Raw genomic sequence first — 18,495 nt, forward strand, 5'->3', positions numbered from 1 at the left:
GATTGGGTAAATAGAATAAAACTACAAATAGAATAAAATTAACCAAAAGTGCTTAGAATTTTTTTTTAATAATTAGTCCTATTTTCAAATGAATTTTATTTTTTTATGCCAATAAAATATTATAATTTTTAAATTTTTTTAAAATTATTTAAAAATACTATTTATAAAAACTATTTAAACTTTATTTGAATAATTAATTTTTTAAAATAAAAATAAATTTTGATAGGGTATTAAATATAATAAAAAATTGTAATATCAAATTTAAATGTTCATTTATTTTAAAATTTATCTATTTAATTAACTTTTATATTATTATTTAATGGCTAAATGACTCAAAACGTTTATAAGTTTTTTCAATTTTAGCTAAATCATTTAATTTTGTAAATTTAATCTCAAACTTTTATATTAGTTTCAATTTTAATTATTAGCCTAATTGAATTATTAATTAACAAAAACAATTCAAATATTTGCATACAGTATTAATGTTAGTTAATCCTTTTATTTTTTTTATCAATTTTTTAGTTATTATTAAATTGATAAAAAAATTATTTTAATTAGTTTTTTTATCATTTTGAAAATTATAATCATATTTATTTTGATTATGTTATATATTCATATTTTATGTTTATATATTTAATTTTTTTTCTTTAAATTTGAAATAAAATAATAAGAAATATGTGAATTAAAAGTGTAAGCTGAAAGAGAAAGACAAAAAACTTAAGAAAATAATATTAGATATATTATTTATTTATTTATTTATTAACATGAACTTGTTAAAATTAATAAAAGTACTAAAATTATTTAATATATTAATAAAATTAAAAGTTTTGACTAAAATTAATAATTGACTTAAAGGTTTTTGATTTTGTTTTTGTTATTTAGCTTTATTTAATTATGTAAATATTAAGTATTTAAAGTTATATTAAAAAATAAAATTAATATACAATAGATAATTATAATAGTACATTTTTAAATTATATAATTTAAGTTTTTAATAATATATTTTCCATATATACTTTTTTATTTAAATATTTTATTTTTTTAAATTATATATATATATATATATATATATTATAAAAATTCATTCAATCATTGATCTAACTTTTTTTACTTATAGTCTTATATTCTTTTCTAATAATTAATTAATAAATATAAAAATATAAATGAGAGAATTTATGAACTGATCAAATTATTTTTATAATTTTTTAATTTATAACAATTAACATAATAAAATCTTAGTCTTACTATAAACTAATTTCAAAAAATACTTATGTAAATAAAAATCCTAACTTATAAATAATTTTGTTAATAGTAAATAATAATATGTAATTTTAAGCTTAATATTAAATAATATTTTTAAAAAAATATTTATAATTATAGCTTTTTTTGACAATTTTAGCATGATTTAAAATTTTTTTTAATCTATAGTCAAAATTAATTTAAATTTATTAATTTGATGTAATTTTGGTTATTGATTTTTCTTCTAATCAATTGACATAATATAATTTTTATTGTCGATTTATTTCAACTTTAATTACTTATTAAAAATAATAAATATTTAAAATTGAGATAAAATTCTCAAAAATTAAAATATTAGCTATAACAACAAAAAGTTGAATAAAAAGTGGGAAGAAGGAACATTGTGATTTCGAAAAACACCCTTTATTATTTTTATTATTTACCAAAATACAGAATTTAAACATATGTATAAAAAAATATTAGTTTTAAAATTTTTATTACATTAAGATAAAGTGAAGCAATAAAACACATTTTTTTTCTTACAATTTCTATTCTAAATGGACTATAATAATTTTATCAAAAAAATTGAAACTATTTTCAAAATAACTTTTAGTAAATAATAAATTTTAATTTATAAAATCAAAATAATCATATTTCTATAAATTTATTTATAATGTTTTAATTACTAAAGTAATATATATTCAAACTTTTATTTTATATGTTTTATTTATAATATTTTAATTGACTAAAGTAATATAACTTATTAATTTTATTTTCTTATAATTTTTTTAAATCAACTTTAATTAGAAGTAAAATATAATCATATTAATAAATAACTAATCGGCTACTATTATATTACGAAAAATTAAAAGAAAATTATATAAAAAATTTAAATCATGAATTTATATAACAAACAAATCAATAGGCAACGCACTTTAACATAAAAACTAATAATATATAGATGTATAAAGGAGGGGAAATATTTGGATTTCCCAAAATACCCTTCTTGTTTTTATTATTTATAACTATATTATTTTTTATTATCTAATTAATTTTAAAATTTATATAAATTTAAAATTTTTAGTCCTATTTATATTTAAATTTTATTTAATTATTTTTTTTATAATTTAAAATATTTATTTATAATTACAAAATTAAATGTTCTATATAATATATAAAAGTAGGAAGGTTGGGATTTCTAAAAATGTCTTTCATTAGTTTTATTATTTACAAAAATGCTAAAAATGTATTTATGGCGACAAAAAATAATTTGTCATCAATCAATTCATATATATTCGTCGCTAATTCCTTTAGCGACACAAATTAAATCTCTAATGCTTTACCCATGAGATTTATCCATACTATATCGTCTTTTAGCGACACAAAATTCGTTGCTAATACTTTATAAACAAAGCCATGTAGCATTGTCGCTAATAATATTTAGTGACAAAATATTGGCACTAAATTCCTAAAAATTTCAGTTTTTAATATTGCAATAGTTAAAATAAATTAAATTTCAATATTATTTTAATAATAGTTACACTTAGTGATAAATACATTAGAATTATTTCAATAGGAACTAAAATGCACATATATAAATATAATTAATTATAATTTTTTTTACATCTTTATTAATATCTTTTTTTTTTATGAACACTACTTTAAAAAAATAGTAAAAAATTTTATTACGTTAATTTATTAAGTAATATTTCTTAAGCATTTTTTATGCATTTTTTTATTATAAGCACTACAACTTTAAAATAATAAATGATTTTAATTGATATATTATTATTATTATTTCATTATAGTTATTATTATTATCATCATCAAAATATGTATTGTCCAAAACAACAAAATATATGTTGTTAACATTATTTTAAAATACTATAGAATAATATCTATGAACCTTTTCATAATATTTATTTATTGTTAGTAGTGTATTAAATATTTAGATAAAAAAATTTCAAATGTTGTAATTTAATATAAATGAACTTTATTATATTAAATAAAATTTTTTTACAATTTTTTTATTATTTATATTCTTAAATAAAAAAATTCAGCACGCGACATATTAAAAATTTATTATTGAAAATTAATATATTTTACTAATATTATATTATAGCAAAAATTAAAAAAAATATGTATAAAAAAATTAAATCACAAATATATATAACGAGTATAAATAATGTACTTTGCACATTACTAATATATATATATATATATATAAATGTATGAACGAGAGTGAACTTTTGAAAGGACTATAATACTCTTAATTTTTTATTATCAATATTAAATAAAATTAATAATATAAATTAAAAATAAAAATGAAATTTTAGCTCTATTCTAAAAATAATTATACTTTTATTAGAAATCCTATTAAACTTCTACATTCCCATTCAAACATAAATGATACTTTGCGTTAAAAGTTTTTATTGTTTGTATTTTATTAGAATTAAAGCTGAAATTGTTTAATTTTTTTAAATTAATCATTATAAAATAATTAATCAAATTATAAAACATTAATACGGAGATCCTCACAAAGCATAATAATAATAATAATAATAATAATAATAATAATAATAATAATAATAATAATAATAATAATAATAATAATAATAATAATAATAATATATCTGGTCAATATTATTTCTTTAAAAATTTTAAAATATTTATCATAATTTTATTTTTATAAAATAAATTTTATTTTATTCACAATTATCATTAAATGAATTAATAAAGTTTAATATAATAAAAATAATAAAATAATAAAATAATCATACAAATCAATTCTAATTACTATTATTATCTGCAAAACAATATTTTCTTATTTTCAAAAAATTATTTTTATTTATAAAAATTTAAAAGTAAATTTATTGAAATGATTAATAAAATATTAATGCTTCATTTCAATTATGACAAATTTAAGTCTATTAGATAGAATTTATATTAATTTTACAATATCAAATAAAATGATATAATTAAAAATTTTAGATAAAATTAAAATATCTAAATATAAAACTTATGATAACTCATATGATATAGAAATTTTACTTTATTTTTTTAAAAAAAATTATAATTATGCAGTTTTTACATACATTGGATTGTTTTTCTTTTTGTTTTTATCATAGTGTTTGTATGGTTCATCTATTAAAAAAGAAAAAAAAAAGTATTTATTTCTTATTAAACCACTCATAATATTATTAAGATACATATATAATGCTATTTCAATGTGGCGTCAAATACTTGTATCAATTCAACACCATTTTGATGACTCATTAAATAGATAATATCTCACATAAATTATAAAATTTATTTATAATATATTTTATACATTCTATATATTCCTCATATTAAGTATCATAAAGAATCAAAATATATACCATAAAAGTTGTATGCTCAGTAATATTGGTAATATTTATCTATAATAATGATAATTGATGATTTTAAACCTTTAAACATTTTATTTTTAACAATGGTTATATAAATTGTACATGAATTAATTTAAAATTGTGTAATAACATTTATGTATTGATAAAAAAAAAATATAAATTTTATAATGAAAAATTTTTATAATAAATCTAATCTTCTCTCTTATTTATTTAGAAAACAGTAAATTTATATTTATATTCCATTTTTTGTTTTTTTATTAAATTTTATTTATTTATGTAATCTTATCACGTTTTTACAAAATAATTTCGGGTTTTTAATTCGCATAAAAATTTCAAATATAAATTTAATAATAATTATTAATTTTAATACTATATTTTGAAAATGTATAATTTTGTTTTAAAATTATGAGATATTAAGAATTATTATGCTTTTTTAAATAAAAAAAATAATATATTCAATAAAGTGCATTATGAATATACTAGGGCTAATTTAGGAAAAAAAAATTATTTCATATCATAAAGGGTAATTATCAGAAGACATAAGAACCCTAAAAAAGAAGAAAAAAACGTATCACTCAAATTAAAACCCTTTTTTTTTTTATTATTTTTGGTATTATTATTAGTATAGTTATTTTGCCATTTAAGAAAATAATTTTTTTAGTGAAATTTTAATATAACAATAGAATTTTAACTATTATTAGATTTTTAATATTTTTTTTAAATTATATTGAAAATTAAATAAAATGAAACATTTTATTTTAAAAAATTATGAATTTATAAAAAATAATTACTTATTAAAATGATAAAAACACATATGCAACGTATGTGTTATAAAAAGACTAATGTATAATAAATATAGTATAATAAATATATTTTATAGCAGCAATGAACTGCCTTCTTAATAATATGTGACAAATGGATATAATCATAATGCTTATACCAAAGATCAAGAATTGCTTGGAGTAATGAATCTGTAATAATGGATAAATTGAAGAAATTAGTGTTATAATGCTGAAGAAACAATAACACTTCCTCTGCAACCTTTACATTATTGATTTCCTCCTAAGCTATCAACTGACCAACATTTATCCTGTTTCTTGATCAATGAAAATCGCTGGCTACAAGATGAAACTGTCAGCTCAAATATCAAACTTACAAGTTATCAATTGACTTTAGTAGCACAAAAAAATTGTAAAATCTATATTATTTAAAATTCCTCATCTACTATAAAATCGCTGTTTGCTACATACCATGCCTTCTTAATTTCCGCATTAAGATCATGGAGTAAAGAATAAATAAGATTCGACTGATAATGAGACTTGTCACGAGCTAAAAACACATGAACTCTATTCCCAATTTCAATCCAACTACAACCAGGCTGCTTCTTCAATCCTTTTTCCTTCATTTTCAACCTCACTCTTGCAGCTTCTCCCCATTTCCCACTGGAAGCATATATGTTAGACAACAGTAAGTAAGTGCCTGCATTCTCTGGCTCTTCCTTCACGAGTTCTTCTGCAGCCAGCTTCCCTATTTTCAGATCCCCATAGACATTACATCCGGCTAGAAGTGCCCCCCAAATGGAGGATGAAGACTTAATTCCAAGCTGCTTAATTAAATCAAAAGCCTCCTTGAGCCTCCCTGCACGACCACATAGATCAACCAAACATGTGTAGTGATCGTCTCTTACTTGTATGGACCTGTCTTCCAGAAGCTCATCAAAGTATGATAGTCCATCCTCCACCAAACCAGCATGGCTACATGCAGAGAGCAACCCCACATAGGTAACACCATCAGGTTTAAACCCTAGAGATCGCATTTCATTAAACAATTCAATTGCTTCACTTCCACACCCATGATGTGCATAGGCTGCAATCATACAATTCCAAGAAACCAAATCCCTCGGGTGAGTTGCTGCATCATCAAACATCTTCCTTGCCGAACCCAATTCGCCACATTTTGAGTACATATTTATGAGTGCAGATACAACAAAAGTCATATCCTGATAGACAGTTTTACTTATCATCTGATGAATTTGTTGCCCCTCACCAAGACCTGCCAAGTCACTGCAAGCACCCAAAACATTCACAAATGTTCCCTCATTAGGCTTCACTTGACCATCCCTTATCATTTCCGTAAAGATCTTCAATGCTGCTTCACTTTCCCCCTCTTGGACATACCCAGTAATCATTGTAGTCCATGACACAACATTCTTTTCAGGCATCTTATTGAACACCCTCATTGCATTCCCTAACTCCCCATTCTGAATAAAGCCTGTGATCATCGTGTTCCATGAGGGCAGATCCCTTTCAGGCATTCTCTTAAACAAATCAAGAGCCTCATCCAACCTCTTATTCTTCGCATACCCAGTAACCATTGCATTCCATGACACCACATTCCTCTCTGGCATCCTCTCAAAAACCTCCCTGGCTTCATCAACCCTCCCATTCTTGGCCAATCCTGCCACCATTGTTGTCCACGAAATCACATCTCTTTTAGGCATTTCATCAAACAATCTTCTTGCCTCTTCCACCCTCCCACATTGTGCCAATGCTGTGATCACTATGTTCCATGAAACCACATTCCTCTCAGGCATTCTATCAAACAACTCAAGAGCCTTATCTACTTCCCCACTTTGCGCATACCCTTCAACCATGGTGTTCCATGAAACAACATTCCTCACTGGCATTGCCTCAAACAACTTCTTGGCTTCAAAAATACGATTCCGTATCACATATACGCTAACCATAGCAGTCCATGTGACCACATTTTTCATCGCATCAGCTCTATCAAACAACCTCCTCGCTTCCGCAAGCAACCCGCATTTGACATATCCAGTGATCATAGTTGTCCACGTAACAACATCTCTTTCACGCATTTTATCAAACATTTGTCGTGCTTCATTAATTTTTCGTTCTTTACACAATCTCGTGATAAGCCAATTGGAGCGTGCGAGGTTGGAATTGGCGCTATGATCTCTATCAGGCGATGAAATTTTGGGAGTTATTGTTGACTGGTTTAGCAAGTAAGAGAGAAGCTTGTGTTTGCATAGTGCGTGTCGTTCGGTGGCTTTGCTTGACAATGTAATTGATACTCGAAACAGGGATTGCATCGCATCTCAAAGAATTTTTTTTTCCCAAATAGCCAAAACCCGGAATTGGGTCTCTGCCAAGAAGATCATAATTGAACCATTTTTCTGAGCTTTTTACCATACAATGTATTAAAAAAATGAACTAAAAAGAGGGGAGTTTGAGAGGTAAATTTCACTTATGGTCATTGAACTTCAATTTTTTACTTAAAGTCATTGATTTTAATTTTTAGCACAAAGAAATAACTTTGGCTGATTTTCGTTAATAGCTCTGATAATATGATGATGTAGCTAACCAATGTGGCATTTGTATTCATTTGACTAGAGGAATTTCTCTCTCTCATTGTAAGAGACTCATAACTCAGTTTCTCGAAGCTGTGACCTATTATTTCTTTTTCGAAGCTGTGACTTATTATTTCTTTCTTGAAGCTTTGAACATTCAATCTTCTCCTTTTTTTTTTTTCGATCTCTATTGTTTTCCTTTAGTTATCGATTTGCAGTGTCGAATGTTGTAAAAAAACTGAAATTGTTCTTTGTATTAGAAGATTAGGTTGAATTAAAAACATGTATAACAGTGTGTGAAAAAGGTTAGTGCTATTTTTTTTTTTGTGACTTAGATTTGTTGTCTCTTTTTTATGCATAATGTTAACATGAGCATTGTGGGACCACTGTAGGAGGCGAAGGGTGGTGTCATTGTTCTCAATGTGTGGGGAAAAGGACGCTGGTAGACCCATATGGCAGATTCACAAATATGTACCCCATGTGTGTTAAATTCAATTTTTATAGTTAGTGTTCATAACAGAGTAATGGAAAATAGTATTTTATGAGTGTAAATTAATGTGTTTAACTATGTGTGCAATAGGGAATAATAAATTAGGGTTTTAAGAAAGTAAAGTGTTTCAATTTCTAGAATTAGGGTTTTACAAATTTATTTTAAGAAAGATATTGAGTTTGTATGTTAATTGTGCATAATTTTGTAATTGGGCATTATTTTGTGAACATGACAGGGTTTAAAAACCCAAAATATTTTACATTGATTTTACATGTGAAGGGAACTAAGGGTGAATGGGGGTATTATGATGGGGTATGTTAGTCAGTGCATTACTGTTAACTAGATGAGATCAGTTTGGTTAGAATAGATAAATTATGCTAGGGTGTCAAAGTAGAAGGGATGTTAAGGTATCTTTAGAGAGTTCCAGGGCTTAATTATTGAGATGGGTTAACGCCATTAGATTGTGACAATGATGTTCTAACAAGGTGCCAACATGCAGAATTAGAGGAGGAAGTAGATTTTTTTGTAGAGCATCTAACTGTGGATGAATTAAGAATAGAATTTAGGAGAGAAACTGAGGAAATGCAACCAAAGAGGAAAGGGGCTGTACTTGAGGAGATGGATGAGGATTTAGGTAATGCAATTCCAGAGAATAATTCATCAGCTCATTATTTAACTGACCAACAGTTTGAGCATGGGGAGGGAAGTGGGATTGTAAGAAGAAATTTAATTGAGTTAGGTTATTATGGAGTGGATAATGCATTTTCAAGCGAGGTTAATTTAGGAAATAATGGTGCAGATGCAAGGGGTAATGAGATTGAGTCTGACAGACTGAATCAGGCAGAAGGTGAAAATGTAGTTGGCCATGGTATTAGTCAAGATAAAGAACAGAATGAAACTAAAATTTTCATGCTCAAACTATGGCTGAAGATCAAGTTAATGATGATGTTATTACTAAAGATGGTAGGGAGGAGCAGGTCAGTGATAAGCATTTTGATGTTAGGGAGGAAGAAGAAAATGACACAATTGACAAAGAAGAAAGGGCCCAAGGAGATTTAGTGGATATTGAGTATGATATGGAGGATGAATATGAGGATGTGCAACAAGTTTTGCATGACTTACAGAAAGACATTAATGAAGTACAAGAAGACAGTGGAAGGATGAAAGGGAGCCCTATAGGCAGTCAAGAAAATATGAGGTCAGGGGGTATGGATGCTTCAATGAGGTTTGAACATAATGAAACAGATTCTGAATATGCTGATTCTAATGAGTTATTTAGTGACTCAAATTCATATGGAAAGGGAAATGTGAGGTATCCTGAGTTTGATTTTGCAAATGATAAGAGAGATCCAACTTTTAAAATTGGGATGAAGTTTGCCAACAGTCATGAGTTTAAAGAAGCTTGTAAGGTGTATGGCATTAAGCATAGATATAAAATTCATTTTCCTACCAATGATAAAAAAAGAGTTCAAGCTTGTTGTTTTAAGAAATGTGGTTGGAACATATGGGCTAGTAGATTGAATCCAAGGGACCCTAGTGATGTTACAATGCAAATTAAAACTGGTCACTTTGAACATAATTGTGGAGTAGATTTCTCCAATTTCCATGTAACTGTAAAATGGTTAGCTTCTCATTACCTTGAAACATTTAGGCATAATCCCATTTGGAGTTTAAATGGCATAATTGCTAGGGTAAAGGCAAATTTCAGCGTCATAATTAACCCTGTTAAAGCATGGAGAGCAAGGGAGTTTTCTTTAAAGACAATTAATGGTGATAAGGCAAAGCAGTATAGTAGGTTACATGATTATAAATTGGAGCTTTTGAGAACTAACCCTGGAAGAATAGCTACATTTAAAGAAGAAAGGGGCAAATTTGAAGGCATTTATATTTGTTTGACTGCTCTTAAAGAGGCTTTAAGGATGGTTGTAGACCTCTTATTTGTGTTGATGGATGTTGGTTAAAAGGGAATTATAGTGGCCAATTGCTAACAGCAGTTGGGATTGATCCCAATGACTGCATTTTCCCTATAGCATTTGTAGTGGTACTCACTGAGAACAAAGACAATTGGTAGTGGTTTCTGGAGCAATTAAAAGAAGACTTGCTTATATACAATAGTCATTAATGGGCCTTCATGTTTGATAGACAAAGGTTACTGATTTTTTTTAATTAATATATAGGCATATGTGTATGATTAAATCCTTTACTTGTACTTTTTTCTATTTTTTAATGGTACTTATATTTATATATATTTCATTTCATTCTTTGAATAGGGGCTTGTAGCAGTAATCGATGAATTGTTTCCAAATTCAGAGAAATAGATTGTGTGTTAGGCATATGTACACCAATTTTAGAGGTAGTTTTAAGCGTAAAGAATTAAAGGAAATGTTATGGAATGCAGCTAGATCTACTTATGAGCAAAAATTGGATTATTGGTTAGATAAAATTGAGGAGAAAAACCCTTAGGCAAGGGAGTGGTTGAGAGAAAGACCTTGTGATCACTGGTTTAGGGCCTACTTTACCACTGTCCCTATGTGTGATATGCTTACCAATAACTTGTGTGAATGTTTCAATAGATATATATTGGATACTAGGGATTAAGCAATCATAACTATGCTGGAGATGACAAGGACAAAGTTGATGAGTAGGATTTTTAAGAAAACGAAGATGATGGAGAAAGTTTTTGGTGCAATTTGTCCCATAATACCAAAAAAAAAAAAAAATTGACTGAGATGAAAGAGCTTTCTGTTATGTTTACCCCATAATATTCAAGAGGTCCTCAGGTTCAAGTATTTGGGGCAGGGTGTCAATTTATCATTAATGTGGTTAGAAGAACATGCACATGTAGGAGGTGGGTTTTGAATGGCATCCCATGTGGCCATGCATGTGCTATGTTTTTTTGGTAATAATCAATCACTTGAGACTTATGTCAATGAATGCTATTCAATAAGGACTTATTTAAGGGTATATGGGCATGTCATTAATCTTATCAATGGCCATGAATCGTGGCCAAAAGCCTTTTTAAACAACATCATCATTCCCAATAGCCCAATTTAGCAAAAGAGAGGTAGAAAGAAAAAAGTTAGGAGGAAAGAACCTGATAAATTAGAGAGGGCAGCAGCTGAAGGGAGGTTAAGTAGGAAAGGAAGAGTATCCATGAGGTGCAAAATATGTGGAGTCATAGGTCACAATAAGAGGTTCCATGGCATAAATCCCACCAATGCATCTCCAAGCAATTCTCATTATGGTGTAGCTCCAATTAATTCAAAAAAGCACTAAATAAAAAGGGAAAAACTACTTGACCTACCTTAGCTAAAGTGAGTGTAACATTTGTTCCATGTTAACAAGTAAAGCAATTTCATTATATATATATTGTAACGCCCTCACTGTAGGTAGTCAATACATTCTCCTGTTCCAGCGACTAATGTCTGTTCGGACAGCCAGAATGTCTGAAACTACACTTAAACTATAGTGAAGAGACCTAACTTAATGAAATAGATGTAAAGAAAAGTTTAATAAATATAAGAAATAATTTTGGGACCCAATTTTAAGGTTTATTTAGGTAAAAATGACATTAAAGATGTTAAAGAAAATTTAGAGAAAATAAAATAAAATTTAGAGAATTTATTAATTGATATAAAAATAATAAAAATATCTCGATATGCACCCCAAAGGGCATTTTGGTCATTTTACCCGTCAGATGTGAATTTTGACCTAAATGTCAAATTAAAAATTGAGAGAATAAAATAATTAACATAAATTGAAAAGTTTATGAAATGAATTGGAAAATGAGAAAAGAAACGAAAAGAAAAAAAAGGCTTATGAAATTAAAAAAAAAAAATTTAAGTACATATAAATGTGTATATATAAATACCCACAAGATACAAAAACCCCACCAACCATCTTCTTCATCTTCTCTCTCTCTCCTTGCCGTCTCCCTTGGTCTCTCCCTCCCCACCATTGTTATTAAGCTTAAAGCTTGATTTCCTCCTCATTTACCAATCAAAACCCATAGCTCTCTTCACAAATAATCCTCCCCACTCCGTAAGGAAGCTTTAGATACCCATTTGAAGAATAGAAATTGAGCTTTGTAAGTTGGGTCATAAGGTAAGTGCAAAAATACCACTCCCTCTCTTCTTTAAATCTTGTAAGAATTATGAGATGAGTGAGTATTCTATGAAAATGAAAATAAATAAAAAGGAATTGAAGAACCCTAATTTCGACAGCCATGAATCTTATGAGGTTTGATGTTTTTAAATGATGAAAAATGGTTCCATAAGGATGTTTGAATAGTTAATATGATAAGAAGTGTAAAAGAGTTAAGTTTGTGTAAATTGAGTGATTGGAATTAGGGTTTATGTAGATGATGTGGGGACTTTATGTAAATGCTTCAAATTGACTTGGTTGAGTTGAGATTGTTACTTATAGAAGTGCTATACATGCCAATTGAAGTAAGGAAGATGGAGGAAATTGAAATTGGGAGTGCTTGTTTTTTGCAGGTTTTGGGACTCAATGAGTCCAACATGAATTTTGAACCATAACTGAAAATATGTAACTCCAATTGGTATGAGGCCAATTAAAAGTGAAACTAGATCCAAAATAGCCCATTTTCCATGAAGAAACCATGCTCAAATTCCGTCCAAAACTTGACTTAAATACTGCCCAAATCTAGATTACCCTACACCAAACCCAGAAAATGACTAAATGAACAGTACATGTTCATTTGATCATAACTCCCTATACACTGGTCCAAATGACCTGAATTTAATACCATTGAAAAGCTTAGATATAGGGCTACAATTTTCATGAAGATCACTGAACCCAGAAATGCCAAAAACTAAACTAAATTGCTGGCCCAATTTGGGTCACAAAACTGCCTAGAATTAGGTTACCCAGAAACTGCTGGACCTAACCTCGCCCGACCAGTTTTGGCAAAATGACCATAACTTGGTCTACAAGAACTCAAATGTAATGAAACCAGTGGAAAAATGTCGACAAGACACAGACCTACAAAATTGGTGTTTTGACCAAAACCCAAAAAATAAGAGAACTAGGTCAAACAGTTAGAATAATTCACTGCATCAAAACCTGCAATCTGACCAAACTTCACTTGACCCCAGAATAGTTTTTTAGTCATAACTACCACTAGAAAAATCCAATTGAGATGAGCCATACCTTTCCAGAAACCTGAGAAATAGGGATACAAATTTGTTTCAGGAACCTCCCTCAAATTATGAATTTAAGAATCTCAAAAAGTGACCTGCAATCACTGTCCTGAATTGAGTCCCTGTTGGCATAGGTTACATGAACCCAGGTTAGTTAATTGGCCATAAATAATTCCACAAAACTTGAAATATTGTGATACAAACTTCTCAATGATCATAAGACATAGGGTAACAATTTTTATGAAGATCACCATGCCTAAAAGTGACTGTAACCTATTCCATTAATTAGGTAAATTTTAAGTCCAAAAGCTGCCTAGTTAAGGAACCAGAATCTAGGAATGAGTCAGTTATGGTTATCTAACCATAACATGAGTTCTAAAAATCAAATTGACTTGATTCAAAAGAGAAAATAAAGATAAGACATAGAGGAAAAACTTCCATGAAGGAAGTGTGGCCAAACAGTGGCTACAAACTGATCATATGGATAGGTAAAAGTAAGACACAAAAACTGAAACCAAAGAAAGGTCTATGAGATAAATTATCTTATGGTAGGAATTTAACCCTAACAAGCCATTAAACACTAAACCATATTAAACACTAAACCATATGAAAGGGTACATGAACCCAGGTTAGTTAATTGGCCATAAATAATTTCACAAAACTTGAAATATTGTGATATAAATTTCTCAATGATCATAAGACATAGGGTAACAATTTTTATGAAGATCACCATGCCTAAAAGTGACTGTAACCTATTCCATTAATTAGGTAAATTTTAAGTCCAAAAGCTGCCTAGTTAAGGAACCAGAATCTAGGAATGAGTCAGTTATGGTTATCTAACCATAACATGAGTTCTAAAAATCAAATTGACATGATTCAAAAGAGAAAATAAAGATAAGACATAGAGGAAAAACTTCCATGAAGGAAGTGTGGCCAAACAGTGGCTACAAACTGATCATATGGATAGGTAAAAGTAAGACACAAAAACTGAAACCAAAGAAAGGTCTATGAGATAAATTATCTTATGGTAGGAATTTAACCCTAACAAGCCATTAAACACTAAACCATATGAAAGGGTATATGGGACCTATTTTTTCACTATGACATGATATGTACATTTCAAAGAAATAAGTAAAAATGTGTAATTGCTCAATGTGATATGTAAAGTCAAAACAGTGAAACTGAACCTAAAGAAAGGTTCTTGAATTAAATTGTTTTTAGTAAGGACTTATCCCTAATAAGTCACTACATGCTAAATTACATGAAATAGACATGTGGGACCTACTTTTCCACTATAAGGTGACATGAAATTAGTTGATACATAAAATGTAAATTTACCTAAATGGTTTGCTAAACACATAAGTTATAGGAAAATACACTTGGAAGCTATGTTTCCATCATATATGAAATAACAATACTATAAATATGTATAGTACATGACATAAAATAATGAGAGTGATAAATACATAAGTAATATGAATAAGTGCTTGGGACCTATGTTCTCATTATAATAACATGGAAATAGTATAAAGCATAGTTAGTACATGAAGTGAAATAAAAATATGTTATGAACCCTTAATAGTACATAGTATGAAATAATAAAATTATAAGTGCTTAATAGCACTAATTTGCCCAAAGTATGCCTAGGCTTATATGTATATTGTTGGATCGATTGGTATACCAATTAGGGGCCGCAGATAGCAGTATTGCTTACAGAGCAAATCATAAATTGACAATATATGTCTGATATGATTATTTTACAGGCTATATGCCTACCCATTGGCCATTGTGCCTAACCTTATTTCTGGCTTTACAAGCCTGACAGCAAGCCTTGTGTCTGACAACTAGCCTCGGCCTGACAGATGTATACAGGGTAGATATATGGCTGTCTAACCTGTATACTTCCATGTATCCAGCATTATAGTTTGTTATAGGTTACTTGGGCACAAATACACCGATATGACATAAAATACACTGATACAATTCCAAAGACTTTAATATGAGTTTAAAAAGCCAGAGAATGAAATTAATACCCAAAAAAGATACTGATAATTAATTTATTTCCAAAGTACAGAAAAGTTATAAATGACGTAGACTGTATAAGAAATGAACAGAAAAGATACTGTTAAATTTAACTATTCCCAAAGTGTAGAAAATTTATAAATGTCTTAGAATTGATGACAAATTCACTGATATGAGTTTAAGGAGATTGAAAATGAAATATATGCATAGATAAGATCCTAATAAATATATTGATTCCAAAGTGCTATAAAATATGCAATTGACCTAGAATTATGAAATTACACATATTATCGCCATTTTAAATCATTTAGTTATTCTGCTTTAAGATTATGCACCACTAAGCAAATTGTTTAGCGCGTTGGATTTTCCATTGCGTAGGTACTAGAGATGCCACCACAGTAGTGTTCTGACCGCAGTTGACTAGATCTACATACAGTTTAGAGTCACCTCACTAGTCTTTTGTATTTTGGTAGGGCCCATGTATAGACTAGTATTTTAGTTCATCGTGTATAATAATGATGTAATTACTAGTTTGTGATGCAAATAAAAATTGTAATTACATATTTTGGATTGTAAATAAAGTTATAAATTTATGTATATGAATTTTTAGATGAATGAATGAACTTGAAATTGTATGAGCAGAAATGACATGATATGACATATAGAGATATGAAATTGTTGTTAACAGATAACTAGTGGAACCTGCCAGATGCCAATTAAACAGAGAAGGCTCTACCCGGGTATCCACAGAAATAAATTGTTGTAAAAAAAAAAATTCCACATATGAAATACTTGTTTTTAAATGATATTAAAAATTTATAATGAACATGATAAGACAAGATAGGGTGCTCCAGCACTGAATGTGACACTCCTCGCTTGGCTATACTGTAGACAGGTGAGGGGTGTCATATTTGGTGGTATCAGAGTAAAGGTTTAGGCGGTCCTAGACCTAGATAGATAGAACTAGATAGAGTTTATTACATGCATGGGCCTTTAAATATACTCGAGGTGATACTAATGCAGATCTGTTCCTTGTCTGTTTTATAGGATTGATGGCATCCGATCCATCAGAGTGCGGGTCTCCAAGATTGACAGGGGAAGAGGTAAAGAGTCACTCATCTGCACCTGCGTCTAGTCGGGGGCACAATAGTAGTAGAGCATAACCATCATTGGTTACTTTAGTAAGGACACAGCAGGCCTTCCTAGAGCAGATGACTCAATTACTCCGTCAGGTCACCGAAGCTATGCCACCACCTCTCCAGCCAGTATATAGGACCCCAGTAGAGAGAGTTAGAAATGATGAGCAGTTCAGGAGGGACAGGCAGTGCAAGAGAGGGTTCAGACCTAGCCAGTCTAGCGCAGCTGCTACAGAGAGTAAGAGACCCAAGGGGTCTCATGGTCAGATTCAGAGTAGAGAACAGAGGCAGAGGTTCCGATTTGCCCCCAGGAGAGGAGGTCAAACGGGTGCATCAGTTGACAATTATGCAGGTCCTATAGCACGGAGATCAACCTTGATGCCAGTTTATACACATTGTGGGAAGAACCACAGAGGAAAGTGTAGATTGCTAATGGGTGGATGTTGCAGATGTGGGTCCACAGAGCATTTTTTGAGAGATTGCGCACGGAGGAGTGCTCCCACAACTCCACCACAGACTCAGAGGTCTACCCCGATAGTACAGAGGGGTTGAAGACCGATGAGATCAGAGATAGCTGGTACATCACAGAGTGCTTCTGAGACTATAGAACAGCCCAAGGTTGAAGTAGCACCCCATGTGTATGCTATGGCTCAAGAGGAGCCAAACCTGGTAGACGTTGTCAGAGGTATATTTTCTAATTATAACACTTTTAAATATGTACTAATAGACCCTAATTATGCTCACCCCTATATATGCATTTTACCTCGTATTGAAAGAGGATACCGATAGATGGGTCAGAAGATAGCATACTTGTCACCAACCCTTTAGGTCACCAGGTGATTGTAGATTATCAATCGAAAAGGATCGTGTTAAAGATAATGGATGGAAATAAGAAAGAGACAGTATATGAGATGAAAGAGGATGAGTATAGAACTGATTGAGGATAAGTGTAGGAAAAATCTGATCTATTGGGATATACCACGGTAACTACGCAATATTCTCGATGTTTGTGCTGTAAGCTGCAGATTGTGGTACCAACTTGGGACGATTGTGTATTTCTGATAGTAAATCAAGATAGGGATAAGATTATAGAGCTAAATTTAGTAAGACAAACTAAGGATTAGCAGAGATCTACATAGCTGAGATAGTACAGTTATATGGAGTGTCGATATCGCTCATGACTGACCAAGACCTGAGAATTTCTTCGACAGAAGTTATAGGGATCATTGGGCACTCAACTGCACTTGAGTACGGCTTTTCATCTCCAGACTGATGGACAGTGCAAAAGGGTGATATAGGTAACCCTTTGAATGTAACACCCCTAAGTTCGGTAGTGCGTTCTACTGTTCCGGTGACCAGTGTTGTCCGGACAGCTAGGATGCCTAGAACTACACTTTGTTATGAGTGAGGAGACATAAAATAATGAAATACAAGAAAAGAAAATACAAGAAAAAAACAAAGGGAAAATAATAACAAAGAAATATAACCAAGTTAAGCGAGCCGAGAACCCTAGCGATGGGTGACCGCACCGGGAAGTCACGGCGTGGACCGTTGACTAGCCCTGGACTGCGGAGAACCCTGGAAAACATTTTTAGGACTTAAATAGACCCTTATTGAAGAATAAATCTCATTAGAAAGATCAAAGAAAAATTAAATAATTATTACAAAGAAAAGTGAGAAATCGAAAAAC

At 29.6% G+C, this 18,495-nt stretch overlaps 1 protein-coding gene across 1 annotated transcript; it reads right to left on the minus strand.

Moving 5' to 3' along the window:
- Positions 1–5,612: 5,612 nt before the first annotated feature.
- Positions 5,613–7,878, minus strand: LOC131178664 (pentatricopeptide repeat-containing protein At2g35030, mitochondrial-like). The gene has a single exon (XM_058143958.1). The coding sequence runs from the start codon at positions 7,735–7,737 to the stop codon at positions 5,836–5,838; it is 1,902 nt and encodes a 633-aa protein (XP_057999941.1). The 5' UTR covers positions 7,738–7,878; the 3' UTR covers positions 5,613–5,835.
- Positions 7,879–18,495: the final 10,617 nt, after the last annotated feature.

The sequence above is a fragment of the Hevea brasiliensis genome, chromosome 3, assembly GCF_030052815.1.
Source record: "Hevea brasiliensis isolate MT/VB/25A 57/8 chromosome 3, ASM3005281v1, whole genome shotgun sequence".
Classification (NCBI taxonomy): domain Eukaryota; kingdom Viridiplantae; phylum Streptophyta; class Magnoliopsida; order Malpighiales; family Euphorbiaceae; genus Hevea; species Hevea brasiliensis.